The sequence below is a fragment of the Gorilla gorilla genome, chromosome 2 (assembly GCF_029281585.2).
Source record: "Gorilla gorilla gorilla isolate KB3781 chromosome 2, NHGRI_mGorGor1-v2.1_pri, whole genome shotgun sequence".
NCBI classification, from domain to species: Eukaryota; Metazoa; Chordata; class Mammalia; order Primates; family Hominidae; genus Gorilla; species Gorilla gorilla.
Window position 1 is genome coordinate 58,604,587 of NC_086017.1, and position 22,540 is coordinate 58,627,126.

Genomic DNA, 22,540 nt, shown 5'->3' on the forward strand with positions numbered 1-22,540 from the left:
ACCTCCAGGATGTAGGTCTTCAGGCCCCTGGCAGAGATGGGCCTCTGATCCCCAAAGAGGACCTCCAAAGGTGGAGGGGGCAAGAGTCTGATGAGGAGGTAGAGGGGTGCTTCTGCACTCCAGGTTCCTTTTCCTGCCCATTCCTTAAATTCGCTGGCTGTTCTTGCTCACCCCCACTCCCTCCTGCCTGGAGTCAGCCCAGGGCCTCCAGCGCTGAAGAACTGGACAGGCAGCTCAGCTCGAAGCTGGGAACACAATGTTCCCACTCGGTCAGAAGTGGGGCTAAGGTCTCTGATGACCCTCAGCTGCACCCACAGCCCTGGGACGTAGGCCATGCAGAGAGGGGTTGGTGGCAAATAATTCCTAGATTTTTTTTTTTCCAGAACAAAAGACAGGAAAATTACCAAGAAAAGGATCCCACAAGGCCAGGGTTGGGAGGGTTCCTAGTATATCCTGGACACACACACCCTGTCCCCAGCACGTCCAGGCAGGACAAAGCTGGAGGGGCCAGCTGAGGTATTCCCATTGTGCTAGAAGCCCGCCCAGTGTCAGTGGGCCCCACCCCTGCACTCTTAATATGCCCTTGCATGCACCTGGCCCTTGAATTAGCTCCCCAGTGCCAAGTGAGGGCCTTCCCAGTTTTCAGTTGTGAGGCCAGCTCTGCGTTAGGGGTGGGGGCTGCTTTTGCTGTAAGCCAGAGATACAAACCTTGAGGTGAGCACAAAGGCAGAGACCACAGCAGCGAGTGGACCCCAGACACTTGATTGTAGTTGGGTCTTGGCCCAGCCCAGGTAGGCGAGGGACTCAGGCAATGCCAGGGTCAGTGGGAGTGGACATCCTCCCATAAGCCTGCCATCTTCGTACACAGCTGCAAGCGGAGGCCCAGGATGAGGGTCCCAACCCGTTTTTGTCTGGCTAGACTGAGACAGGAGCTGTCAGCCAGGTGGAACCATCTTGAGTCCCGAGGGAGGTGCAGCGCCCCAAGCTCAGAGTCTGAGGGTCACATGCTCTTCCACCCAGCTATGCTCTGGGTGGAAAAGAGCTCAGGGACCCAGCGCCACCAAGGCTGGAGCTTCCTGGAGAACAACCCCTTGTGCGGGGTCTGGGCTGAGACTTGGAAGGTCAGCAGGGGCCCTGAGCCAGCGCGCAGCCTCATTTGTCACCCTGGGCTTGGGGCTGGCTGCGCAGTTCTGGGGCAGGATGCTGGGAGCTCCAGGACAGCCCGGCCCCTGCTGGCCAAAGTGGCAAAATGCAGTACCGCTGCTCACGCGTGCTTCCAGCATGTCCCGGGTCCCAGGCTTACCCGTCCCAAAGGCCTTCTCCCTACCTGGCCACAGGCCAAGACTCAGCTCACAGCAGACATGGGAGTGTGTACTGCAGCTGTCCACTCGTGCCCACGCCAGCAGTTTCAGAATGAAAGTGAACAGTTTGACCATCACTGGATGTTATACTCTAAAGTGCTGGTTTGCTTATCTGGTGGGTCTAGATTTTAGCTCCTTTTTATCTGTTTAGCAGACAAAAAACAACTGCACACACCTCCCCTCCTTCCGGGAGTTGGAGGACCTAGCCAGAAAGGGGATTGCTGGATCCTGGCTTATAGCAGAGTACACAGTGACCTTTGTCCCCTGGCTCAGTGCAGTTCTGCAGAGGGAGGAAGGGGTAGGCCCATGGCCAAGAAGGCTACAGGGGATTTGGCTGGTATCTTCTGTTTCAGCGGCCTTCCCCAATAGCTGCCTGTCAAATGTGCATTCGTCTGCCTATCAGCATAGACTGACTGGTGAAGAGTCCTGCTGGTTTTCCTAGTGGGTAGTGCCAATCCTCTGGTCTCATACTGTAGCCTGGCTAGCCTCCTGCCCTGTGGTGTACAAATGGGCTGGGCACACCTAACTTTGTGTACTGAAAGACATGCCAGATAAATGGTTTTATAGAACAGAAAGGAATGCCCACAAGATCAAGGATTCTGGTTGGGAAGAAGTGAGAGGGAGGGTTAGAAATGTCACACGTGGCTGGGCGCGGTGGCTCACACCTGTAATCCCAGCACTTTGGGAGGCCAACATGGGTGGATCACTTGACCTCAGGGATTCGAGACCATCCTGGCCAACATGGTGAAACCCCATCTCTACTAAAAATACAAAAATTAGCTGGGCGTGGTGGCGCATGCCTGTAATCCCAGCTACTCGGGAGGTGGAGGCAGGAGAATTGCTTGAACCCGGGAGGTGGAGGAGGTTGCAGTGAGCCAAGATCACGCCACTGCACACTCCAGCCTGGACAACAGAGTGAGACTGTCTCAAAAAAAAAAAAAATTCACACATAAGAGACACCTTCAACTGGGCGCAGTGGCTCACGCCTGTAATCCCAGCATTTTGGGAGGCCAAAGCGGGCGGATCACCTCAGGTCTCTACTAAAAATACAAAATTAGCTGGGCGTGGTGGCGCATGCCTGTAATTCCAGCTACACTAGGAGGCTGAGGCAGAAGAATCGCTTGAACCCGGGAGGCGAAGTGCAGTGAGCCAAGATTACACCATTGCACTCTAGCCTGGGCAACAAGAGCGAGACTCTGTCTCAAAAAAAAAAGAGACACCTTCAGAAAAATTTGATTCCTAGCACCTGACCTCACAGAAGGCAATTGAGGCCAGAAATGCATTGCTGGCCAAACTTTCTCATGATGTTTAGAATAATTAGCATAAAGATCACAATTTCTGGCTGGGCGCAGTGGCTCACGCCTGCAATCCCAGCACTTTGGGAGGCTGAGGCGGGCGAATCATTTGAGCTCAGGAGTTCCAGAGCAGCCTGGCCAACATGGTGAAACCCTGTCTCTACTAAAAATACAAAAATTAGCTGGGCATGGTGGTGGGTGCCTGTAACCCCAGCTTCTTGGGAGGCTGAAGCAGGACAATCACTTGAACTAAGGAGACAGAGAGGTTGCAATGAGCCGAGATTGTGCCACTGCACTCTGGCCTGGGCAACAAGAGTGAAACTCTGTCTCAAAAAAAAAAAAAAAAAAAAAAAAGGATGACAGTTTCTGAGGAGTCCCTACCTGGGGGGAGTCCTTCAAATCTTAAATCTAGTTGTTCTTGGCCAGGCGCAGTGGCTCACGCCTATAATCCCAGCACGTTGGGAGGACAAGGAGGGCGGATCATGAGGTCAGGAGTTCGAGACCAGCCTGGCCAACATAGGGAAACCCTGTCTCTACTAAAAATACAAAACTTAGCTAGGCGTGGTGGCGCATGCCTGTAGTCCCAGCTACTTGGGAGGCTGAGGCAGGAGAATCACTTGAACACGGAAGGCAGAGGTTGCAGTGAGCTGAGATCACACCACTGCACTCCAGCCTAGGTAACAGAGTGAGACTCTGTCTCAAAAAACAAAACAAAATACAACAAAACAAAACAAAACAAAAAACTAGCTGTTCTCCTTTCACTGCTCCCCCAGAATGCTTCTATAAACAGAATTGTATGATGCAAGGTAGAGCAGCAAGGGACATCACATGCTTGCGTGTCTAGGTTACTCATTTTATGAAGACACAACAGCAGCCCAGAGAGAAAAGAGTAGCATGACTAAGGACAACAGACACTAGAAGCACAATCATCCTTGAGATAGGAGAGGGGCTGCTATCTGCACGAGTCCAGAAATGTGGAGGAACAGGCCCGGAGCGGCAGCTCAGGCCTGTAATCCCAGCACTTTGGGAGGCTGAGGCTGGCGGATCACCTGAAGTCAGGAGTTTGAGACCAGCCAGGCCAACATGGTGAAACCCCGTTTCTATAAAAATACAAAAATTAGCCAGGTATGGTGGCACACGCCTGTAATCCCAGCTACTCGGGAGGCTGAGGCTCGAGAATCACTTGAACCCGGGAGGCGGAGCTTGCAGTGAGCCGAGATCGTGCCACTGCACTCAAAAAAAAAAAAAAAAAAAGAGAGAAACTTGGAGGATAAACTCCATGGGCACTGGATGAAAGCTCCAGGAATCACCTGATAGATCTCAGTACCATTATTGTTGCTAATTCTTGGTGCTTAAACACAGAGTTAGAAACATCCACAGCTGGTCATCAGGAAATATTCAATGAACAAATGAGCTTAGGCAGACCTAACTTCTAACATTCCAAGTTAGAACTTGGTAATACTTGTCTGAATTCACAACTGATTATTAGTAGGTTCCTGGTCAACACTCAGCATTTTTTTTTTTCTTTTTTTGAGACGGAGTCTCACTCTGTTGCCAGGCTGGAGTGCAGTGGCACGATCTCAGCTCACTGAAAACTCCGCCTCCCAGGTTCAAGCGATTCTCCTGCCTCAACCTCCCGAATAGCTGGGACTACAGGCGCATGCCACCACGCCCAGATAATTTTTGTACTTTTATTTTTTTTTTCTTTGAGATGGAGTCTTGCTCTGTTGCCCAGGCTGGAGTGCAGTAGCACGATCTCGGCTCACTGCAACCTCCGCCTCCCAGGTTCAAGTGATTCTCCTGCCTCAGCCTCCTGAGTAGCTGGAATTACAGGTGCACACCATCATGCCCGGCTAATTTTTGTATTTTCAGTAGAGACGGGGTTTCACCATGTTGGTCAGGCTGGTCTCGAACTCCTGACCTCATGTTCTGCCCACCTCGGCTTTCCAATGTGTCGGGATTACAGGTGTGAGCCACTGCGCCCGCCCTAATTTTTGTATTTTTAGTAGACGCGGAGTTTCACTACGTTGGCCAGGATGGTCTTGATCTCTTACCCTCATGGTCCGCCTGCCTCGGCCTCCCAAGGTGCTGGGATTACAGGCGTGAGCCACAGCACCTGGCCAACACTCCACATTTTATTTATATATCAGAAAACAATCAGGTAACAGTATGTATCACTGGCCATGATTTGTCTCTAGAGAGAATGGGTAAAGGAAGCAAAATTTATACTTAATATGATGCTTTGTTAAGTGACCCCAATTTCCTCCCACTTTTTAATACTGTTTTAATTGTTGTTATAAAATTAAGTGATTCCCTATCACTATATACTCAGGTAATATATTCAGGTAACTTTGATGGGACAAATTTCTAGCTTCCTGTTAGGACACACTAACATAGTCCTCATGTAATGTTCCCTCTTCAAGGCTGAGACTACGGATGATATGATCTTGACATTGTCCTGGAATGTCTTATGTCATAGCAGTACTACCACGAAAACAAAACCACAATTTTTTTTTCCTTTTGGTGGAGAATGGGGTCTTGTTACGTTGCCCAGGCAGGTCTCGAACTCCTGGGCTTCAGCTATCCTCCTGCCTCTGCCTCCCTAAGAGCTGGGATTATAGGCGTAAGCCACTGTGCCCAGCCACAATTTTTTTTTAATTAAAAAAAATTTTTTAGAGACGCGGTTTCATGATCGAGACCATCCTGGCTAACACGGTGAAACCCCGTCTCTACTGAAAAAAAAAAAAAAAAAAATTCGCCAGGCATGGTGGTGGGCGCCTGTAGTCCTGGCTACTCGGGAGGCTGAGGCAAGGAGAATAGCATGAACCCAGGAGGTGGAGCTTGCAATGAGCCAAGATCACGTCACTGCACTCCAGCCTGGGCGACAGAGCAAGACTCTGTCTTTAAAAAAAAAAAAGAGTGAGAGATGCGGTTTCACTATGTTGCCCAGGCTGGTCTTAAACTCCTGGGCTCAAGCGATCCTCCCACTTCAGCCTCCCAAAGGGCTGAGATTACAGGAGTGAGCCACCATGCCTGGCTGACATTTAATTTTTAAAGCTTTCAAACAAAGACACTTTGGTTTTTAGAGGGTTCAGCTACCAGTTTATTGGGCCCTAGTGAGTCCCAAGATTTCCATCTACCAGTTTCTTGGGTCCTAGATTTCATATGCTCCCACAGATTGGCCCTTTGATACAGGCAGGTGTCTCTGTCCAAATGTGGGCAAGATCAAACTGGAACAAGGCGCTTCCTTTGGTCACCTGAAAAGAAATTGTAGGTACAGTGGGCTGTCACAGCATCCTTGCTAGTTCTGGTTATAGCCATGTCACAGAGAAGGAAATTATGTAAATAATATTGAGTGACAGATGTTTTCTACTTTTTTTTTTTAAACGGAGTCTCACTCTGTTGCCCAGGCTGGAGTGCAGTGGCGCAATCTTGGTTCACTGCAACCTCTACCTCCTGGGTTCAAGCAATTCTCCTGCCTCAGCCTCCTGAGTAGTTGGGATTACAGGCACCCGCCACCACACCTGGATAATATTTATATTTTTAGTAGAGATGGGGTTTCACCATGTTGGCCAGGCTGGTTTTAAACTCCTGACCTCAAATGATCCACCCGCCTCAGCCTCCCAAAGTACTGGGATTATAGGCATGAGCAACCACACCCAGCCTTTTTTTTTTTTTTTTCAGACACTGTGCCTGGCTATTTTTTATTTTTTGTAGAGACAGGGTCTTACTATGTTGCCCAGGCTGGTTTCAAACTTCAATGATCCTCCTGCCTTAGCCTCCCAAAGCACCTGGATTACAGGTGTGAGCCACCATACCCAGCTCTGCTGGGTTTCATTGGTGAGTTTGTCTTCCTGGCAAGGGATATACAGGATACCCTTGCACATCATCCACAACCATTCAAATACCATGTTGTGATTGCTAATTTTATGTGTTAACTTGACTGGGCCACAGTGTGCCCGGATATTTGATCCAACATTATCCCAGATGTTTCTGTGAGGGTGTTTTTGGATAAGGTTTTTTTTTTTTTTTTTGAGACTGAGTTTCACTCTTGTCGCACATGCTGGAGTGAGTGGAATGATGCAATCTCGGCTCACTGCAACCTCCACCTCCTGGGTTCAAGTGACTCTCCTACCTCAGCCTTCCAAATGGCTGGGATTATAGGAATGTGCCACCATACCTGGCTAATATTTGTGTTTTCAGTAGAGACTGGGTTTCACCATGTTGGCCAGGCTGGTCTCAAACTCCTGACCTCAGGTGATCCGCCCACCTCCACCTTCCAAAGTGCTGGGATTACAGGCCTGAGTCATCGTGCCCAGCCTGGATAAGATTAATATTTAATTTGGTATAGAAGTAAAGTAGATGACCTTCCCTAATGTGTGTGGGCCTCATCCAATCAGTCGAAGGCGTGAATAGAACAAAAAGGCCAACTCTTCCCCAAGTAAGACAGAATTCTCTTTCCTGCCCACCTTTGAACTGGGATGTTGTCTTTTTTCCTGCCTTTGGACTCTAACTGAAACACTGGTTCTTCCTGGGTCTTGAGCCTGCTGGCTTTTGGACAAGAACAACAACATTGGCTCTTCTCAACCTCAGACCTTCACATTTGAACTGGAACTAAACCATTGGCTCTCCTGGGTCTCCAGCTAGCCAATTCACCCTGCAGATCTTGGGACTTGCCCACCTCCATAACTGTGTGAGCCAATTCCTTATAATAAATCTTTAGGCTGGGTGCAGTGGCTCACACCTATAATCCCAGCACTTTGGGAAGCTGGAAGCTGAGGCAGGAAGACTGCTTGAGCCCAGGAGTTTGAAACCAGCCTGGACAACATAGTGAGATCCTGTCACTAAAAAAAAAAGAAAAAAAAATAATCTTTATACACATACACACACACCCTACTGACTGCTTCTCTGGAGAACCCTGACTAGTACAAGGGGTCCCTAATTTTCAAGGGCTCATACCCTAATCCCAGATCTGCCAGAAGAATGAATCTGCCAAAGGAGTGCTATGACAGCCTGGAGCCCTGAAGCAAAACGGCAAACACGTAACATAAGACTGCACCAGAAAGTCAGACATGATTTGTCAGCCTTTATTAATCGAGAGTAAAGCCGAGCCCTAGGGTTTCCTTAACAACAACAAAAAGAACATCAACCTTGTTTATGGCAAACAGTGACTTAATTCTTAATGACTGTTCATTATATGTTTAACACCACAGAGCAAGAATTGATCACGTTTCAATCACTTATTCTTCTGAGATTAAAATACAAGATTAAAACAGATTAAAATAAAATTCACTCCAAGGATTTAAAAAATAATTCCAATTGAAAGACATTTCAAACACTGTATATAGAACTCAGGACCAAAAGAAGACCTTAAAACATTTTTTACCTTTGAGGTAGCACAATAATGCTGAATTAGATTTATTTTATTACAGTGAGCTTAAAAAAACAACACGGAATCTACCCTTTGCTCAAGGTGGGCTAAATGGTTTTACGCAAACCCCCCCCATGAGGTTAGTGACAGTTCTTGTCCTTTTTTTTTTTTTTTTTTTTTAAGTATAAAGATAGCCCTGCAGTGTGTAAAAGGAAACCTATGGGAAGGCTGCTTCCCATAAAATAGACAATAGAATCATTGAGGAACGTCAGCAGTCAAGACAGGAGGAACAAGAGGTCATTGTAGTGAAAAACCAAAACAACTTGTATCTTGGCAAGATTGGTTTACAAGTTCATGACAAGAACAAAAATTCCAACATCAGCCAACTGAAAATAAAAGATAAAAGATGACACTCATGGATCTTTTTATTTTTCTCTGTGCAAAATGCTCTTCTTTCTAAATTAGAGAGGGTAGCTTGTACACTGTGACATGACATGAAATGCTGTGTGCCCAGGGTGTTGCTAGGTGCCAACAGCACCTCTCACTGAATACGATATCACTGTGTGCAGAGAAAATGGGCAATCAGAGGATAAACATAACCTCTCCTGGCCGGAGAACCATTTCTTGCCACTTTGCTGCTGAATTCACTCATTAAACTGCTCAAAGGAAAAGCTCTACCCTGATTTCTGAGAGTCTACAGCAATATATGTAACACAATTATATATGAAGACTATTGACTAACAGGACAATAGCACATGAACCTTTCCTTCAGAGAATTCAACCAAGAGAAGAGAGTGGGTGGGATAAGCTGGGGGCCAAAAGGAAGGCTCTCAGGAATATTCTCTACCATCCAAAATCAACAGCAAAGCCAGAAAAGGGGCATGAGCTCTAATTCATTGAAGAGAACATCACAAAACAGTTAACAAAGGGATCTCTTTCCAACACATGCTCCTCTCCATGAGGCTCAACCATCAGTGCAGGGCTTGCCTGATGTGGACAATGTGGATACCTCAGCCCTGAGTTGAACTTGGCATGCCACCTTTGATTCCCCATGCTGCAAAAAGAATTGGAACGCTGTCAGGTCCTGGCACCGTGGTAATGGCTATATCCTATTTCACTCACACACGTCCTTTTAAAGTCTCCCCTCCTCAAGCTATTAAATAGAACCCTCTAGGGATCCTGTATGCAGTGAGGGTCTGAACTGATGATCCATATGTCAATCAGTAGTTGGAGGAGGATGACTTTTTTTTTTTTTTGAGATAGGGTCCCACTTTGTCCCCCAGACTGGAGTGCAGTGGCACGATCATGGCTCACTGCAGCTTCAGTCTCCCAGGTTAAAGGAATCCTTTCACCTCAGCCTACTGAGTGTGCACCACCAGGTCCAGCTAACTGTTTTTTTAACTTTTCTTTTTTTTTTTTTTTCTCGGTAGAGACAGGGTCTCCCTCTGTTGCCCAGGATGGTTTGGAACTCCTGGGCTCAAGCAATCCTCCCACTTTGGCTTCCCAAAGTGCTGGGATTACAGGCATGAGCCACTATGCCCAACCTGAGCAGGATGACTTAAACCTGATCAATTCTACTCCAAAACAGCAACTATCATTAAGTCAGGGGTGTCAAGGAGGACTCTGTGAAGGCAAAGACTAGACTGGGATGTGTGCGAGAGCGGGATAAGAAGGCCCATCCCTAGCAGACTGCAGGAGTGACTCTGGCATAGAATTCATGGCCAGCCCTAACTAGTGTGATGGGTGGCAGGGAGAAGGCATCTGCTCAGTGTTCAAACAAAATCCTCACAAGTTCTGGGGCTGGACCTCTGTGTCACTCCTGAATCCCAATGTATCCGTTACCTTTGCAAGAAACTGGTGTGGTTCTTGTCTGCTGAGGGCAAGACCTGTTTTCTGAATTTACTTTCTGATAATAAAGTAACACCATGGAAAAGAAGAACCTCAGAAAAATATGGGGTCACCACATGGGCTTTCCCAGTGCTAGCTGCCTGTTTTGGAAAGCTGCAATGTAGGCTACAGAGGGCAGTCTGAAAAGAGTCCTTCTGCTTTCGCTTCCTGGAGCTTAAGAAGAAAAGAGGAATTACCAAGGTTGTGGTGGGTTATTTACTCTGGAAATATCTTGGTCACACTGTCCGTGGCAAAAGCGGAAAGCCTAGCTTATGTGGACAGTTGAAGGTGACTGTGTGGGCCATCATTATCCACAACAGAAATGACTCAAGCCCTAGTATTTAATCTCTTAGGGACTTAACAAGTTAAAAAGAAACAAAAAATCATATTGGAAATGGCCTCTTGGTTTAATATAAACTTGGTTACAACATTCAAATTTATCTTTACGGAAATTTCACACTGCTCCTAGGAGCCCTTATAGCATCTGATTCTAAGTTATTCTGAAGGAAAAAAAAATTATTCTGAAATATACCTTATTAGGATGATCACTGGAATTCTACCAGATATAAGTAAAAGGCTAAATGGGTTTTAAATAAATACAAGCTAAATTACCTTCTTCTGGGGTTAACAATTAGAATCCCAAATACCCCAACATCTCAACTAGAAAGGCCTTCACAGTAATTCTATGAAATTGTAAATGATGCCAATTTTTTTTTTTATTTTTGAGATGGAGTCTTGCATTGTCACCCGGGGTGGAATACAATGGTGCAGTCTCGGCTCACTGCAACCTCCACTCCCAGGTTCAAGCGATTCTCCTGCCTGAGCCTCTCAAGTAGCTGGGATTACAGGCGCCCACCACCACGCCCGGCTAATTTTTTGTATTTTTAGTAGAGACGGGGTTTCACTATGTTGGCCAGGCTGGTCTTGAACTCCTGACCTCATGATCCGCCCGCCTCGGCCTCCCAAAGTGCTGGGATTACAGGCGTGGGTCACCGTGCCCGGCCAATGCCAATTTTTGAAAACAGATTTGATCTTTAGGGTAAATGCCTGAGTCAGCTGACAAACTCCATATACATGAATATGTCCAAGTGAAATTACCTAAAGAATAGTTTTTTTCCTTTTTTTTTTTTTTTTTTAAGAGACAGGGTCTCACTGTGTCACCCAGACTGGAGTGCAGTGGCATGATCACAGCTCACTGTCGCCTTGACCTCCTGGGCTCAAGTGATCCTTCCACCTCAGCCTCCTAAGTATTTGGGACTACATGCATGCACCACCACACCTGACAAATTAAAAAAAAATTTTTTTTTGCCAGGTGCAGTGGCTCACACCTGTAATCCCAGCACTTTGAGAGGCTGAGGTGGGCGGATCACCTGAGGTTGGGAGTTCGAGACCAGCCTGACCAACACGGAGAAACCCTGTCTCTATTAAAAATACAAAATTCGCCCGGCATGGTGGCGCATGCCTGTAATCCCAGCTACTCAGGAGGTTGAGGCAGGAGAATCACTTGAATCTGGGAGGCAGAGGTTGCGGTGAGCCAAGACCACACGATTGCACTCCAGCCTGGGCAACAAGAGCGAAACTCCGTCTCAAAAAGAAAAAAAAAAAAATTTTGTTTTTGTAGAGACAGGGTCTCACTCTGTTGCCTAGGCTGGTCTTAAGCGATCCTCCCAGCTCAGCCTCCCAAAGCACTACAATTATAGGCATGAGCCATTGAGCCTGGCCTGAGAATTTTCTTTAATTTCAAAAAAATAGCTGCTGCTTCTTTAAAGAGTTTAAAAATTGATGGGTTCAACGGCAAAGCTACACAACAACTCTGGAGTAGAAGGAAAGAACTCTCTTTATAGTACAACCTCTTTCCAGCATACTGCCATCAGCTAGTAGAGGCAACTGCAAACAAATGGCAGGAGTTGCCCAGGAAGGTATTTGGGCTGGACAAAGTAATAGCAACCCTCCAGACCCTGGCTCCTTATAAATGTATAGCAATTCATTCATACAAACTGCACAGAGGTTAAACAAAACCTACTAAAAAAATTTAAAAATCCCACAAAATCCCCAACCCAGAAAACCTTTCCTGGCTCTCTACTAACAGTAAAATGTGCTGAGCCCAAATTTTCTGCTCTAACATGGGTCCCACTGACCTATCAGTCTGCTCTGGGGTGCTGACCTGCTGGGTCCTGAGCAGGGTCTTTCCCTAAGCATCACTGTGGGTTTGGAGACAGCTGTAATGTGTGCAGCTGTCAGCAGAAAGTACAATGCCACTGGGCTACATATGTCCATATCATCCACCACACCATTTCCCACTGTAAAACCAAAGGCTGCAACTGTGAACAAATGTGGACTTTCTCAAAGGACAAATGAGGAGACTGAAGGCTACATTTCCTCCTTTGAGAACCATTACAGAGTGTCTACAGTTATACAACAGGTTTCTGCAGACCCTGTGGTAACTTCCAAAAGCAAGAGTAGCAGCAAGAGAGGAAAGGAGCATGTTTATACTTTGGACTTTGTATCAGGCACTTAAATTGTTGGAGAGACATGCCGTTTTGAACCAAAGATATAAAAACTGGGTTGGAGTAATCTTTACAACTGGTCTAATAATGGGCCTTCAGAAGCAAAGTGGAGGTGTGGGTTGAACCTCTGCCCATCCTTTAGTGCTGACTTTCAAGTTTTCTAAATGCCCATAACCACAGCAATGGCAGCAGTGGCGGCAATGGCAGGAACAGTTCTGTCATGTCTGTTTTCTGTATGTGTTCTGTGGCTGACCAGAAGGTTTTGGTGTCACACTAAGAAGGCTCTGGGGTGTGGCACACCTACTGCCCGAGGTTGCCCAGATCCACGCTGGAGCCAAACATCTTCACCAGCTGTTCCTCATAGTGTGAGATGTTCCTCTTCATGATGTCCATGCAGGGCCCCAGAAGCCTCTCGAATGCTTGTACGTCCATAACTGCATTGTTAAAAAGAGGTGAGGGAGAGAATGAATTCAAGCCATTTCCCTCATGCAAACCTTTTCCTAAACATACCCATTCATGTTGTATGAGATTACACCTTGGGACACCAGCCACTTGCAAAAAGGGATGTTTCTATATGAATTCAGAAGACTGTGTCATCCAAGTTAGAGACTTTACAGAGTCCAGCAGCTCCTGTTCTCCCCATTCTCCCACAGCCCTGGACATCAGTTCTTTTCATACGGCTAAAGAGCCTGCATGCCTGTCTTGCTCACAGGCTGTCATCAGTACTCAGAAATGTTTGCTGAAAGCATCCATTCATCCATCTCTGGTTGGTCACATAAACTGCCTAGGCCTAGACAGCAGTAAAAGATGGCAGAATATGTCAAGGCTTGCTGATGCGAAAAAAATATTACATGTTAGAAAAAGAGTATTAATGCATAAAGAACTTTTCTTACCTAAGCATGTGACATCTCCAACTGCATAAGCTGAGGCAGCTCTGGGTTTGTTGGTGACCAGGGCAAGCTCTCCAAAGTACTGCCCCTTATGGCAGCGGGCAATCTCGACCTCCTGGTTCCCACCATCCTTGTTTGATTTAGTCTACAGCAGGCAAAGAACATGACCTAGGCTGACTCCAGGATCACAGCTGGGCATGTCCAGTTGCACACACATACACTGTTCTCAGCATACTCCACACAATTACTGAGGAATTCACTTTGCAGAAAATTCACTAACTGTACCATGTAAACTCCACGGACTAATCTCAGTGGTCTGGTTTGATCAGAAGAGTTTGCTTTTTACCTAGAGCTCTGAGTCCTAACATTTTCAAGGTAATCTACAGCCATACCATTCTGAACATGCCCAATCTTGTCTAAATAAGGACAATGCTTCTCTTAGGTAATGAGCCACAAACTTGGGCTATTTCTCTGATTTGAGACTGTGCCTTGAACAACATTTTACAGTAACAAAATCCCCCATGCCCCCCACATTTTTTTTTTAAGAGACAGGGTCTCACTCTGTCACCAAGGCTGGAGTTCAGAGGAATGATCACAGCTCATGCAGCCTTCAACTGTTGGCCTCAAGCAATCCTCCCATCTTGGCCTCCCAAAGTGCTCGGATTACAGGAGTGATTCACTGCTCCTGGCCAACAAATTTCTTTTTAAGTACTATTTGTACCTTAAGTTAGTGGTTCCCTCCTCCTTTTTTTTTTTTTTTTTTTTTTTTTGAGATGGAGTCTCGCTCTGTCACCCAGGCTGGAGTGCAGTGGTGCAATATCTGCTCACTTCAAGCTCCGCCTCCCAGGTTCATGCCATTCTCCTGCCTCAACCTCCCAAGTAGCTGGGACCACAGGCGCCCGCCACCACCCCTGGCTAATTTTTTTGTATTTTTAGCAGAGACGGGGTTTCACCATGTTCGCCAGTATAGTCTCCATCTCCTGACCTCATAATCTGCCCGCCTCGGCCTCTCAAAGTGCTGGGATTATAGGCATGAGCCACCGTGCCCGGCCTCCCCCCTCCCATTTTTTAAAATAAGAGTTAAGTAACTAAATTTAAGATAATATATTACATTGTATTAATATCTAGAGTTTTTTTTTTAACAAATCCAACTGCTAACCAAAGTGATAATTTAAGTAAAAAATTGTTTAGAATTTATTAGTAAGAATTAGTCTCAATCTCTAAGAACCACTTTATGTTGTAGGCAGAAAGATAATTTCCTTTTTGGTTAATTTTTAAAAGAAACAAAACTGCTACACTAGCTTACACGGTTTGACCCTTCTTCCTTCTACACTTCTGCCCTGTTGCTCTGAAGTTGGTCGGTTTCATCTGAGTCAACTTTCCCTTTCCAATTTCAGTAGTATTCTCTGGAGTTGCAGCCATATTTGTGCCCACTTAGTCCCTTCTCTAAAACAGAAGGGACTTATCACACTGTCACATACACACCAGCTCCCGTATTACGCAGGTTTTCTCGCAATGCACATTCTGATTCAGTAAATCTGGGGAAAAGCCAGGACTCTGAACTTCTGACAAACCCCCCATCCCCAATATCCCAGTGCCATGCTGCTGCTGATCTTATTATGCACCTAACACTATGCTGTGATCACAGCAGGTGTCAATGAATATCTGAGAAATCTACAAACATCACTAGTCCAAAAACTGTAAGTAAAGTGACACAGACATTTCAAACTATTGTTTTCTTTTTTTTTTTTTGAGCAGAGTCTCACTCTGTTGCCCAGGCTGGAGTGCAGTGGTGTGATCTCAGCTCACTGCAAGCTCTGCCTCCTGGGCTCATGCCATTCTCCTGCCTCAGCCTCCTGAGTAGCTGGGACTACAGGTGCCCACAACCACACCTGGCTAATATTTTTTGTGTTTTTTAGTAGAGACGGGGTTAGCCAGGATGGTCTCGATCTCCTGACCTCGTGATCTGCCTGCCTCGGCCTCCCAAAGTGCTGGAATTACAGGCGTGAGCCACCGTGCCAGGCCAAAACTATTGTTTTCAGTTGAAACAACAGATCTACTTTTTTCTTTTCTTTTTTTTTTTTTTGAGACAGAGTTTGGCTCTTGTTGCCCAGGCTGGAGTGCAATGGTGCGATCTCAGCTCACTGCAACCTCCGCCTCCCGGGTTCAAGCGATTCTCCTGCCTCAGCCTCCTGAGTAGCTGTGATTACAGCTATGTGCCACCACGCCCGGCTAATTTTGTATTTTTAGTAGAGATGAGGTTTCTCCATGTTGGTCAGGCTGGTCTCAAAGATCTACTTTTAATTAACAATCAAGCTATCACCTGGGCACGGTGGCTCATGCCTGTAATCCCAGCACTTTGGGAGGCAGAGGCAGGAGGATCACCTGAGGTCAGGAGTTCCAGACCAGCCTGGCTAACATGGGGAAACCCTGTCTCTACTAAAAGTACAAAAAATTAGCTGGGCTTGGTGGTGGGAGCCTATAGTCCCAGCTACTTGCGAGGCTGAGGCAGGAGAATTGCTTGAACCCAGGGACGGAGGTTGCAGTAAGCTGAGATCACGCCACTGCACTCCAGCCTGGGCAACAAGAGCGACACTCTAGCTTAAAATAAAAAAGAATCAAGCTATCTTCAGCTACTCAGTAGGGTGAGGCAGGAGAATCGATTGAAACTAGGGGGTTGGAGGTTGCAGTGAGTTGAGATTGCACCACTGCATTCCAGCCTGGGCAACAGAGCAAGACTCACTCAAAAAAAAAAAAAAGAGAGAAAACAAATCCAGCTATCTTACAGACAGTAATATTCTTCTTTTTCCATACTTATTAACTTTTTTTTTTTTTTTTTTTTTCAGACAGAGTCTTGCTCTGTTGCCCAGGCTGGAGTGCAGTGGTGTGATCTCAGCTCACGCAAGCTCTGCCTCCCGGGTTCACGCCATTCTCCTGCCTTAGCCTCCCAAGTAGCTGGGACTACAGGCGCCTGCCACCATGCCCGGCTAATTTTTTGTATTTTTATTAGAGACAGGGTTTCACTGTGTTAGCCAGGATGGTCTCAATCTCCTGACCTCGTGATCTGCCCGCCTCAGCCTCCCAAAGTGCTGGGATTACAGGTGTGAGCCACCGTGCCCGGCTACTTATTAACTTTTACTCAATATATTTTGCTAAAGTTTTCATACTGGCTCGACTTAGTATTATATATAACTGTTTTAACAAACTCCGTATTCTCAAAAAAGAAAAAAAAGAAACCGAAAAATCTGGTGATGACAGATTTACCAGTAACAGTCATTCCTCCTACTTACAGCTCCTCAGTTTTCTAGGTCACACCATCCATTAAATGACCACAGTTATCCTAGAGACCTCTTCTAACAGTGCTCTAACAAGGAAGCTTTCTTCATGTTCATCCCTTCCAATCTCTTTTTATTATATAATTTCCCTATTTTCTTTCCTTTTTTTTTTTTTTTAAAGACAGGGTCTTGCTCTGTCACCCAGGCTGGAGTGCAGTGGCACAATCACGTTTCACTGCAGCCTCAATCTCTTGGGCTCAACAGATCCTCTTGCCTAGGCCTCCAAAGTGCTAGGATTATAGGTGTGAGACATTGCGCCCAGCCCCCATTTCCTTTTTTTTTTTTTTTTTGACGGAGTCTCACTTTGTCGCCCAGGCTGGAGTGCAATGGTACAATCTCAGCTGACTGCAAGCTCTGCCTCCCGTGTTCATGCCATTCTCCTGCCTCAGCCTCCTGAGTAGCTGGGACTACAGGCGCCCGCCACCATGCCTGGCTAATTTTTTTTGTATTTTCAGTAGAGACAGGGTTTTACCATGTTAGCCAGGATGGTTTCAATCTCCTGATCTTGTTATCCGCCCGCCTTGGCCTCCCAAAGTGCTGGGATTATAGGCGTGAGCCACTGTGCCCGGCCCCAGCCCCCATTTTCTATTAGGGTTTTTATCTTTTTCTTATTGATTTGTAGGCCAATATTCCCTAAATCATTAATTACATGGCAGAGGCAAAGGGAGCAAGAATAAGAATATGCTAAATCTATATCTAATCTAATCTAAATATGCCAAATCTATACTAAATGGGCTTAAACATGGGTCTTTGCCAGTCACACACCTCACATAACAATAATGGTTTGGTTTATTCAACACACTTCACATTATTTAAAACAAATCGTTACTTTTTGTGTGTACACCATCACATATAAACTGATAAACTCACCCTGCTTCTAATCAAGATGCTCACTTCGCCAGACTCTATGATGTAAAAGCTATCAGCCTTTTCACCCTGAAAGAAAAGAGAGGTCAGGTCAGAGCCATAAATAGTATTGAAGGGGAATAAAGAAATAGATTGCTTTTTCACTGCTTAAGCTCTGATTTGTATTTATTTTTTAACTCTACAAATGAATCAATAGTAAACAAATTCAGAGCAGGCAACGAGACCTTGCCTCTTAGGAAAAGGAAAAAAAAAAAAGGAACTTGAGAAGGTGAGATTTGAGCAAATATTGGGAGGACATCTGAGTCAGGCATGCAGATATACACGAAGCAGCTTTCAGGCACACTTCATTCAGTTTCTGACCCCTCACTATTAACTTCTGGAACAAACACCATCTACATCAGATAACGCATTATTACTCATGCACTCTCACTCTGTGTGGGTCTTTTGTCTTCACTGAGAATCTGCTTCTGAGGCTTTCACAAACTTCATGCCCTTTGACCATCACACAGAGCCCCAAGTGGGCACCATACACAGCTAGGCTGATGTTTCTGAGTTAATCTAGTCCCAGGACGTATCACTGCCCCATATGAGTAAATGCCACAGCTTTACAAAGGGGTGCCTGTGGGTTTCTGCCCTGCTATGTTGGGTAGGTATCTTAACAACCAGCAGAGCCAAATCACCATGAAGTTCTAGCATTACACAAACAGCTTCATGATAGGAGCTGACAAAGGATGAACAGCCATGAAAGAAACTTAGTAGGAGCCAGAGGCAGAGTCACAAAGAGGGAGAGGTACTTCACCAAGAAGAGGGTGGTGAAAAGGGAAGATCTGTGTGGTAGGAAAGATCTGCAAGTGATAGGTGGTGAAGGATAGTGCTTGAGCCCTTTTTGTTTAGATAGGTGTATAACATCCACCATTTAAAGTGCTCACATTTCAAGGCTTGATGACTTTTTACAAATGTATAAACCTGTATAACCACCTCCTAGATCAAAATAGAAAATATATCCGTTCTTCAAAAGGCTCCCTCCGGAGTTCAGTCAAAACTACCACATTCCCACCCATGAAGTAACTATATCTAATTTCTGTCCTTGTAGGTTTTGGCCATTCCTTAACTTAATATAAATGGAATCACATATTTTTTGTATCTGGCTTCTTTTAGTCCATATTGTTAGATCACACTTTGAAAGTCTCTGGCTATGCAAGAAATTAGGCTGGTAGCTAGAATAGAAACAAACTGAGGGAAGGAGTGTACGTGTGTTTTGAAGACAGCAAAGGCCAGGCACAGTGGCTCACACCTGTAATCCCAGCACTTTGGGAGGCTGAGGTGAGTGGATCACCTGAGGTCAGGAGTTTGGTACCAGCCTGACCAACATGGTGAAACCCCATCTCTACTAAAAATACAAAAATTAGCCAGGCGTGGTGACGCATGCCTGTAATCCCAGCTACTTGGGAGGCTGAGGCAGAAGAATAGCTTGAACCCGGGAGGCAGAGGTTGCAGTGAGCCGAGATCACGCCATTGCACTCCAGCCTGGGCGACAAGAACGAAACTCTGTCTCAAAAATAAATAAAATACATACATGCATACATACATACATACATACACAAAAATTAGCCAGGAGTGGTGGTGCACGACTGTATTCCCAGCTACTTGGGAGACTGAGGCACAAGAATCACTTAAACCTGGGAGGTGGGGATTGCAGTGATCCGAGGTTGCACCACTGTACTCCAGCCTGGGCAAAAGAGTCAGACTCCATCTCAAAAAAGAAAAAAAAAAAGAAAAAAGAAAAAAAAATGGCCTGGTGCGGTGGCTCATGCCTATAATCCTAGCACTTTGGGAGGCCACAGCAGGCAGACTGCCTGAGCTCAGGAGTTCGAGACCAGCTTGGGCAACATGGCGGCGAAACCCCATCTCTACCTAAACTACAAAAAATTAGCCAGGCGTGGTGGTGTGTGCCTGTAATCCCAGCTACTCAGGAGGCTAAGGCACGAGAATCGCTTGAACCCAGGAGGTGGAGGTCGCAGTAAGCTGAGATTGTGCCACTGCACTCCAGCCTGGGCGACAGAGCAAGACTGTCTCAAAAAAAAAAAGAGAAAAGGAAAACAAAATGAAGAAGACAGCAGAGACTAGGGTATGTGTACAGGATAAGAATGACTTAGGGCCTGAGGAGAATGAACAGGGGAGCTCATATAGAATAGAAGCTGCTAATGTTGCTGTGTGCTCACTCCCAGCAGGCTCTCTGGTGAGTACTTTATGTGTATCATTTCATTTTTTTTGCCAAAGAAGTCTAAGAAAGTAGGTACTATTACTATCCAATTTTGTGGATGACTTTCCTCAGAAGCCTGGGGGATAAGTAATCTTTCCCTAGCAGGTAGCGTGAGTAGTTGGTAGATTCAGGGTTGAGAGGAGATGGGAAAGAATGTCATCTAGAATACATGACAAACAAAAAGCCTTGGTTCACCTCTTCCTCTGGACCAAATGAAGGACAGTGAAAGGACTTTGGTCCATTAAATTTTACTGATTTGGTAATACTTCACTACAATGGATTATGATAATGTGAAACAATGCAAGGGGATAAAATTTAAAATAAAACCATGTTTTGATGATTTTAACCATCAGCTGAAAACAGTTGATCTTTGTGGCAGTTAAGGGATGCACTCTTTTGCATTTCCAATCTCATGAAACAGCCTGGTTAGGCTGGGACAGGCTAAATGTGTGGGCCAAGACACACATTTCCTGTTTCCATGCTGTCCAGTGGTGGATATTCTGGGTATGCTGGCTGTTCAGGCTTTGTAGGACTGCTGTCATTTTGCAGGGTAGAATGAGATGACTACCCAGTTGGAAAAGAGAGCTCACTGGAAGAGCATCCTGCCCCCATTTTTTTTATTTTTATTTTTGAGACGGAGTTTCACTCTTGTTGCCCAGGCTGGAGCGCAATGGCGCGATCTTGGCTCACCACAACTTCTACCTCCTGGGTTCAAGTGATTCTCCTGCCTCAGCCTCCTGAGTAGCTGGGATTTACAAGCACGTGCCACCACATTTAGCTAATTTTGTATTTTTAGTAGAGACAGGGTTTCTCCATGTTGGTCAGGCTGGTCTCGAACTCCCAACCTCAGGTGATCTGCCTGCCTCGGCCTCCCTAAGTGCTGGGATTACAGGCATGAGCCACCGCGCCCGGCCAAGTATCCTGCTTTTCAAGTTCACTAATAGGCTCTGTGTACACATCTCACAGAAAGAACATTCCATTCTACATTCAAGAGTAAAGAAGCCAGACTGTACTGCATTTTTAGGTCTTTGTGAACATGTTATCAGGTTCTTATATGTCTCTTTTTCACAATAGATAATATAAGATCCACATTCCACCATAAGAATGACTGAAGCCCTAATTTTCAGGATATGGGAATCTTTTTGGTTTAATGCAATGGTACTTTAATAGCAAAAACATAAAGCATGATCTTGTAAAACTAAAGCCACCTTCTGTCTACATTACTCTAAGAATAAGCTAAATATTCTATCAATTATGAAAATTACTTGTGAAAATTATGCAAGTCATTAAAAAACAAAAATGTAGGCCAGGCGTGGTGGCTCACACCATCCCAGTACTTTGGAAGGCCAAGGCGGACAGATCACCTGAGGTCAGGAGCTTGAGACCAGCATGGCCAACAGGAAAAAACCCCGTTTTCTACTAAAAATAAAAAAAAATTAGCCGGGCATGGTGATGCATGCCTGTAGTTCCAGCTACTGGGGAGGCTGAGGCAGAAGAATCACCTGAACTGGGGAGGTGGAGGTTGCAGTCAGCCAAGATTGTGCCATTGCACTCCAGCCTGGACAACAAGAGCAAGACTCTGTCTCAAAAAACAAAACAAAACAAAACAAAACACAAAAATGTAGTCAGGTATGGTGGCACAAGCCTGTAATCTCAGCTACTTGGGAGGTGAGGTGGGAGGATCACTTGAGGTCAGAAGTTCAAGACCAGCATGGGCAACATAGAGAGGCCCTGCCTCTACAAAAAATTTAAAAATTAGCTGGGTGTAGGCCGGGCGCAGTGGCTCACACCTGTAATCCCAGCACTTTGGGAGGCCGAGGCTGAGGTGGGCAGATCACCTGAGGTAGGGAGTTCACAGACCAGCCTGACCAACATGGAGAAACCCTGTCTCTACTAAAAAAAAAAAAAAAAAAAAAATTAGCTGGGCATGGTGGTGCATGCTTGTAATCCCAGCTACTCAGGAAGCTGAGGCAGGAGAATTGCTTGAACACAGGAGGCGGGGGTGGTGGTGAGCTGAGATCGTGGCATTGCACTCCGGCCTGGGCAACAAGAGCAAAACTCCGTCTCAAAAAAAAAAAAAAAAAAAAATTAGCTGAGTGTGGTGGCATTACTTGCAAGGCTAAGGGAAGAGTATTGCTTGAGCCTAGAAGTTCAAGGCTGCAGTGAGCTATGATTGCACACTGTACTGAAGCCTGAAAGACAGAGTGAGACCTTGCTTCTAATAAACAAAAACAAGGCTGAGTGCAGTGGCTCACACCTGTCATCCCAGCACTTTGGGAGGCAGAGGAAGGAGGATCACGAGGTCAGGAGACTGAGACCATGCTGGCTAACACGGTGAAACCTGTCTCTACTAAAAACACAAAAAATTAGCCGGACGTGGTGGCGGGCACCTGTAGTCCCAGCTACTTGGGAGGCTGAGGCAGAAGAATGGCGTGAACCCAGGAGGCGGAGCTTGCAGTGAGCCGAGATCACACCACTGCACTCTAGCCTGGGTGACAGAGCGAGACTCCATCTCAAAAAAAACAAAACAAAAACAATAAAAATAACTCAAAATGGATCACAGACCTAAGGTAAGAGCTAAAATTCTGACTGTCTAGAGCTGTACTGCTCAATACATTAGCCACTAGTCAAATGTGGCTGAGCACTTGAAATGTTGCTAGTATAAACTTAGATGTGCTATAGATGCAAAACATACATTAGATTTTGAAGACAGTATTAAAAATGTAAAATATCTCATTAATAAAGTTTTATATCACTTAGATGT

At 45.7% G+C, this 22,540-nt stretch overlaps 1 protein-coding gene across 3 annotated transcripts in view; it reads right to left on the reverse strand.

Moving 5' to 3' along the window:
* Window positions 1-5,805: 5,805 nt before the first annotated feature.
* The window catches only part of PRKAR2A (protein kinase cAMP-dependent type II regulatory subunit alpha), a 104,952-nt gene continuing 88,217 nt past the window's right edge, over window positions 5,806-22,540 (reverse strand). Inside the window, exons 9-12 of one of the 3 annotated variants that reach the window (XM_055382432.2) lie at window positions 17,517-17,582; window positions 13,315-13,456; window positions 12,722-12,855; window positions 5,806-5,913 (exon numbers count right to left, since the gene is read on the reverse strand). In XM_055382432.2, the coding sequence (XP_055238407.2) occupies window positions 12,722-12,855; window positions 13,315-13,456; window positions 17,517-17,582 (342 nt within the window). In that variant the 3' untranslated portion in view covers window positions 5,806-5,913. Of the gene's footprint in view, window positions 5,914-7,729; window positions 12,856-13,314; window positions 13,457-17,516; window positions 17,583-22,540 lie in introns of those variants that run through there. The other 2 variants (XM_019024446.4, XM_019024445.4) reach the window with 2 other exon arrangements.